At 44.6% G+C, this 7,795-nt stretch overlaps 1 protein-coding gene across 1 annotated transcript in view; it reads right to left on the reverse strand.

Moving 5' to 3' along the window:
• T265_05962 (hypothetical protein) overlaps positions 1–5,703 on the reverse strand; it is a gene marked incomplete at both ends in the record, with an annotated part of 19,393 nt that extends 13,690 nt beyond the window's left edge. Inside the window, 4 exons of the mRNA XM_009171109.1 lie at positions 935–1,004; positions 1,040–1,096; positions 1,133–1,216; positions 5,502–5,703. Coding sequence (XP_009169373.1) covers positions 935–1,004; positions 1,040–1,096; positions 1,133–1,216; positions 5,502–5,625 — 335 coding nt within the window. The remainder of the gene's footprint in view (positions 1–934; positions 1,005–1,039; positions 1,097–1,132; positions 1,217–5,501) is intronic.
• Between the last annotated feature and the right edge of the window lie 2,092 nt (positions 5,704–7,795).

Consider the following 7,795-nt stretch of genomic DNA (forward strand, 5'->3'; position numbering starts at 1 on the left):
AGAAGTAGGGGCTCTCAACTCCTCGAAGACGGTGTACCCCAGTCGACGGAGACGTTTTGCAAGTTCCCTTGCAACCCGATTATGACGAGCACATCTGGCATCATGCGTAATCCAGCAGGATTGCAAAATATGCACCAAACTCTCCGGTTGGCCAGTTTCCACGACATAAGATCGTCTGGCCACCATGACCATGCCGAGCACTTCTAACTTTTGTCCTAAGCAGGTTGCATCGGAGCTGGATACCCCGGATAAACATCAGTGGAAACACTCGTTCTGGGAACGTTACTGTCACACTTAGGCCAAGCAAATACCCATTTCTAAGTTGTCCGTATAATGGTAGATACCAGTCAGTCACGGTTTCCTTTGTTCTCTGTGATTCCGATTATTCTACTCCTGACTAAAATCACCTACGGTGATCGAAACGTTGAGTTACGTAACTTTGTTCTAAGCATTTTCATCAGCAACAACCAGCGCAGTTTAATGTCACACGAAGTGTACAATTCATACCTCACTAATACTGAATGAGGTGGGGATATTCCAGTACATCTTTTTCTTTATTTCGTGAACAGTTAAACAGATCGTCAGCATGGCATTAGCAACCACTTTGAAGTGCCCATGAAGTAGCCGAAATAATTACCCTACCTTGGTTTCATTTGGCCATTGGGTCGTCAAATGGCGCTAATGAGTTAGCATGTGTCCAGGACTCTTTAGTCTCTGTATTGACTTGGAGTCTACGATAAGCCAGTAAAGTAACATACACCGACATGATCCTGTAACCTGGCTCCTCATCAGCCTTTGCGCTAGACACGACTAATAGGAAATATGCGGACTAATTTGCAAACTTATTCGTAAGGCGAGTACAGTTATTCAGTAACAATCTATAAAAAGACAAGGATGGGGATGCACATCACTTCGCTCAAAGACCGAAACTTACATCTTTCTAACGTTTGCTTGGGTATCTCCTTCGTCGAGTATTTTCATACCCTCCTCATACAAGCGTTGTGCTACAACGTAAGAAACGAAATCTAGGTGCACATACCCTCGGACTTTGCCGGTGCTGTTGGTTCTTCAGGCTCATCTGAATCCGAGCGCTTGACTGAAAAGATAACATTGTTGCTGGGGAAAGAGTTACCTTCTGCCTTTGGCTCTACTGAGTCGGCTGACTCACTATCTGCCATGGGGGAATCATGTTCAGGGACTCCAGAGGTGACTTTTTCTGAAAAGGATAACAAAATCCGCTTGAAAAGACACAAGACAAAGAGTAGACCAATTTGAGGCAGATAAAAACTACTCCACCATATTATCAAGTTCCTTTTTTTGCAAAATAGGGTCATGCGAAGTTGATCTGGAAAATTTGATTGTCGACACTAACCGCTGCAGTAGTACAATACGGTTCTCTTTAGTCCAATTAAAATGTCATACAAGCATAAGAAGAAAATGGCACACGGTGTACAATGGACACTACATACAGAAGATTCGGTCTATGTTATAAATCCGTGAGGAACCTCCTGTTGGTAGTGCTGGGAACAAAAGTTACTCCGCTGCCAAAAGACACCATGGCAACTCAAATCAAGTTACTAAGGATCTGTAAGTACCTCAGAGGAAGAAAATTCATCTGATGAGACAAACTCCCCCCTGAGGAAAGGTTACTCGAGAAGCCAGTCAACCCATACCCACGTGATACGGATTCTGTGACTGAGAGATGAGTGGTGTTATGTCCCGTCTAAGTGTGAGCTAACCACACTGCTGATGAACCACTTGTGGCCGAACGGTTATGGGTTCAAACCACTAGCTGGGAGGTCACGGGTTCGAAACTCCATGGAGTTTCGTGAGATGCGCACTGCTGATGACTTTCAATAAGGGTGAAACAGCTGCACTGTGCCTCGCGCCATTTCAGCACAGACTGACTCCACCTATTGGATAAACACCTGTTCTTGCACACACCCCTCACACGCGACTGCTCATATACCCTCTGGATCCGGCATATCCTTGCCGAACCGAGGCCTCGAGCAGGAAAGCGGAATAGACGTTTACTTGTAAGCAATATATCAAACTTTTTCGCTCACGGCTGGAAAGTCTATTTCAGCCAGTCATCGCGCATATTCATTGTTGAGCCTTTTCAAATGTCTGGGCAGTCTGGTGGTTTATCGTTATTTTGCGTTTCCGAAGTTGGTACCCCTTTGCTCTCAGGTACACGCTGCTTCTCGGTCCGCTGGGAGACCATTCTAAGGTAGCGGCCTGATTGCCGTTGATCCAGTCATCGTATCATGACCCCACCTTATTCCTCACATTGCGAATGTAACTGGAAAAACAAATGGGGTACCTCGTCACGAAACTCCTGAATTTCTAGGACAAGGTCAGTATACGCTAGCGTTTTTTTGGAAAAAATACGGGTCAGCTGGTCTTAGTAACATTACGCGTAATTAAGGTCTTTGAGTTAAATGCATTAAGAAGTTAATCACACTTTTCACCGAGCTCAAGCTCCGTTCAGCATCACCTTAAAGGCGTAAAGCTGATGCTCAAGTATCCACTCCTGCAAATGTGCCTTAGGTATTTCCTTGGATGAACTGGAAAAACGGCGAGGCCTCCATTAAATGTTTGGTTTTACAATCGGCAAATGGTATAATGTTGACAGGCAGTGTTCACATTCGTTTGAAGGGTCGCAGTTGGATTGGTTCAGGTGTGTACTTGTATCAAACCAGTCAATTATAGGATCCAAAATTGTGCATGTAAACCTGAAAGGAGGGTTCTAGTAAGCAGCTATGATGCATACATCAAGTTATCATGTTCACTTTGTGGCTATCTCCATCCCTAACACCGCCAGGAGGGGAAGAAATGAGGAAGTTTGAAATGGAAATTGTTACACCGGTTATGGATTAGACAGTATACTGTACAGTAAAACCCAGCCTGAAAAATCGAAATTTCCGGGGGTTACTTAATTTGAAGAAAACCGCTCCCGAAACAGCCCTAACGGGCCGACGTGAGTAAAAGTGCGAGGAGATGATTGGATAAGTGATCGTGATCGATAGCATCTATACCAGAAAAATTTGAAGGCTCATACGCTAGTGTTGGGATGCCAAAATGCTGCGCAGGTCCAACCTACGGGTTCTCCCCTCTCCTGTACTCCACTGCGAGATTTATAGAAATCAAAAGCCTGGTCAAAATCAAAAAGTTGGTCCTTTATTGTTCTTCATTTAGTAATGTGTACTTATGGCTGCACAACAAATACACTCTACGATAAAACATTGAAAATGTCGACTACGTTCGGCAACCTTACGTCCTCAAAACCTTAAAATCTGGAAAATGACCGCCAACTCATCTCACAGGCGATTGAGAAGTGGAGTTGAACGGGTCTTGTCGATGGTGATATCAATTAGAGACCAGCAACTCAACGGAGTGGAGCAAGGTCACACCAACGATGTCTCGTTACGACGTTTTCGCTCATGACTGTCAGTTTGTTGCTTTGGGGTAAGTTAACTCTGTTCCGGATTTTCTTCACATATCAACCTGCTGCACAGGCTGGATTACCAACATCACCATCGACAGATAGCAGTGGCAAATACTGATACTCAACCGCCATACAACACACAGGAAGGAAAGCCACAGGAGAGTGAAAAGTGAAAATGCTCATCGATAGGAGGAACGATTAAGACTATACGTACCTCCAGACAAAATCCAAATGAATATATCCGAGTACCATGTTGGAGTAAGAGACTAGGAGTAAGGTTGACAGCGACCTTTTCGAATATCATCGAACAACGCAAACTTTGACTAGGTAGGAAGTGAAGCCATGCTCATCACTAAGATCGGTTACATGGCATGTTCTGTATGGTTTCTAATCACAATCAGGGAGAGTAATGTGGGGACAGCTAAGGAAGCACGAAGATCCCGCAGCACTGTTTGACTGTGGCAGCTCATATTTTGTAGTGACAAGTCATCACCCGTACCTCATCCCGCGAACTTTCCGGAAGCAAAGGTTTGAAATGGAATGCGTCCTTTTCGGCGTATGTCATCCGGCACGCATGATACGTGTCACCCAACTTAGTCTGAAAAGTCGTAGTTGTTCTGCAATAGACCGGCTGGTTACTAACTAACCACCTATGCACCGATCGGCTGCGGACACTTCGCAGCCAGCAAATACATGTTCTGCTAAGAAGTCGTAACTGCGGCCATTGACCAAAACTTTTGGTCCAAAAGCCTGACTACAAGGCAGTTGTGATTGAGCCACCAAAGCAGTAGGAACAAGTCACCATATATACTGCGATCCGAAGCCCGGAGGTCCGGGAGGCATGTTACTATGGCCTTCATCCACTAGCGAATCTGGTATAAAGACTTTAGGAGTGTTATAATGGCTGCCCAGAGTATAAGCCAGTGGATCATGGAGGGAGAAGCAATTCGAAATGGGAAATTTGAGCCTCCAACTTCTCGGATGGTGATTGGACGGCCATGAATGGCCAAAGGAAGTGACAACTGAACAGCACACTGATGTTTACGGGTTTTCAATAACGTGGGGAAGTCTTAGTTCTGAGACTGAGAACTACACCAAAACCACCGCAACTCATCGGAGTGACCACTGAATCAACCAAAATAAGGAGTTGATAACGATTAGACAGAGAATACACTATAGGCTAAAAGTATATAGCGGCCTAGATGAGATCGAGATATGTGTTGAGGTTAACCTCGTACTAGTTGAGCTTCCGAAAGCCCATCACAACGTACTGACTGATTCAAGCTTGTACGGTAGGCTGACACTCACTTCTACATTCACCTGTCACAAAACTTTGCCGACGGATCACCATGAATATTGGGGAATGTCACATGCAGTTTGATGAGCCATTCACATGTGCCCATTTTGAACATGGATGAGCGATAAGAAGTGGAGTTCAAAGATGGTCCTGCAGCAGTAAACAGGCCAAGCCAGCGGGAAAGAATCGTCACATTACGTACGCAAAAGGTAGTATGATGACCCGCACCACACAAGACGCATCCAAGACAAGAAAGGCTGGCTAGTGCCACCCATTAATAGGCTTGGTCTGCACTAAGATAGTCACAGAAAGTAACCTCTAACTCAGCTGTAGTGTATAAAATACGGAACGTTTGGAGTGGTATTGTGGATCATTCGCAGATGTACAATGCATATACGAACACGTCTTGTCCTTACGGGGTCCAACAGGTCAAAACCCAGCATGCTACAGCGCAGTATAATAGGATGCACACAAAAAGTGAGACATCACAAGGAAGACTAATGAGTAATCTGGAAAATCCAGCCGCAGGTTCTGAACGCTGGACAACTTAGTCCCGGTATGTTGTCCTTACGTAAGACTGGGTCGTCAGATTTACACTGTTCCTAGTGACGGCTTGCATTCTCATTAAGAAATGGTCGTAAGGGAAACAATAACTGCAGAAAAGTTTCTGCTTCCTAAGAATGTATAGTGGCTATGCTTCTATGCGGCTGAGTGAAAATAAGTCAACACATGACTGATACTAGACCGTCAACTCACCATCGTTCTGTGAAACAGTTTTCTGCGCCTCATTATCCTTTGTTAGAAGTGAGTTGGCCGCACAGTAGGAAAGAAAGATCCACAAGATGTAATATTTACAGGGACAACCAAAAACTGTGGACATTGGAGTAAAGCGCCAGACAGTGTTCACTACGGACAGAAGAGATAATAATACTGATCACTCATTGGTCGGACGTCATTGAAGGACTCAAGCGATCAACTGGTTACCGAAAGCTTTGCTGCAATCAGAGTAGCAATACAGACAGGCATATCTGCAAGCGACGTACATGCATTTTAAAAAGCGTTGACAGTAAGGGTGTACCTCATAAAAAATTGAACTATCTGCACCCTTAAGAAGACATAATACAAATGGAATTATCAATTGAAGCAGCGGAAATTCGTAGCTAATTTAGGTGACTTTTTTTCTGCATTCCACTTAAGAAATACTGCATACTGAATTATCTTATTCTTTATGGTAGAGCAGTCTTCACAAAATTCACAGTTTCAACGAAGAATTATCCATCAGTAACCCTTAAAGGGGCAGTTCAGACACTTCGGCAACTGAAAAACCTTACGATTATTAAGTGTCAATCTTAACGCAGTCAGGCCGCCGCGACTTATTCAAATGACCGCGTGGATATCTCATGTAGAAAACGAACCAATCAGGAATTTAGTCGTCTCAAAATGTAGGTGGCCGGATAGCAGTGCGTGAAATCGAAGCTGGCGGTGAAGACGTATAATTACACGAGGGTGTCTCAAGGTCAGATGGGGTGTCTGTTTGGTGGGGTTTCTAAGATTTCGTGAACTCAGGCTCTTCACTTCTATGTGTGTTGAGAACTTCTGGTATACTTCACCTGCATATGACAGTGGAATTCTAGGAGCCTGAAGTGCGAAAACTGGCTGGAATAATATGCGATTGAATGTTGTCCTGTAATTCAGTGGTTACTCGTTTCCTGGGTTGGACGACTCAGCGACCGCCAGTTGGCAGAGTTGACGGGTTCCACCTAAGAGACTTAATGCAATACTGCCTCTCCGTTTTTTGGCGTTCCAAAAATTGTCAACTACGAGTCACGAAATCAAGCATACTAAAGGGCTTCAAACTGTCATTTGGAGCCATTGGTTATAAAGCTTTGAGACGATCTGTTCTATACGCTTAACACCGGAAACTAGGAAAAGCGTCAGTGAATTGCATACCCCTTCTTTGTACAAGTTTCCTTCATATTTACACCAGTGGTTTAGTTCGGGATTGTAAATGATCCTGCCAACCTTGTTCCGAAACATGGCTGAATTTTGATTGGGAAGAAACCAGGCTATTCCGGGTGATGGACCTCGTCCGCAAAATTCTCTTTTCTGAAAGACCTTCGTGGGTGAAATAAAAGATTTCACACGGAACTGTTCCATTTTGTTGCACATACGCTCAGGTAAAAAATCACCGTAATCTATCTTCATTTTTTGTTTTGACTTGTCTTAATTAATCTCGCTTGATCATTGGCGTGCATTCGCCCTTAAGCTTGATGTCCAATGGCTCCAGAGCGGCTTTAGGTGTTCGTTGAGTAATTGGTGGCCGTCCTCTTTTCATCGTTCACGGCAGTAGGGAAGCCGTTAAATGAATGCATGAAGGACGGCTGTGTGGTAATTCTGCTTGCAGCCAACAATAGCGACACCGACGCTGCGTTATTCGCTATACTACAAAATGGTCAGAAAACCGACTAAAAATTTGAGGAAACTGAAGGGGCTATCAAGCTGAGCGAACTTGCTTTTAAAAACGGTACCAAAGCAGCGGCTGTCTAGTGAGCTTTTGTCTAAGGAGGCAGTGGGAGGCCACTTCTTATTATCTTGAACACAACCATGCAGTTGTATGAAGTTCGGCATATCGTAGCCGGAAACTTCGGCAAGGTCCTTACCACTCAGACCATGTACAACTTCTGTTTGAAGCATCGGCCACCTATGTTGAGTAAGTGACCGATAGTTGGATTTTACTGTGGCAGATGACATGCCTTCGGCCCTGACAAAAATTCGGAAGACCGATGTGTCTCGTGTGCGCCAACTACTCTTGTCCGGCTGTCCGGTATGACGGACGTAGATTCCTGGTGGCTAGGTGATTAGGTATCGTGGACCCTTAGGCGAGGGCTTGTGGTGTACGTAAGCTAGGTTCCTCAGCTGTCTGATATAATTGACATTACGATCGTCTTGGCAGGTTTTGCCAGTTAGAATGAAGAATTCCGCTGCAGTTCACCACCGAACTTGCGGTGTAATAATAGGTCACCAACATCCGCAACCCTCACGTTACTTCA

Source organism: Opisthorchis viverrini, assembly GCF_000715545.1.
Source record: "Opisthorchis viverrini unplaced genomic scaffold opera_v5_118, whole genome shotgun sequence".
Taxonomy (NCBI): Eukaryota; Metazoa; Platyhelminthes; class Trematoda; order Opisthorchiida; family Opisthorchiidae; genus Opisthorchis; species Opisthorchis viverrini.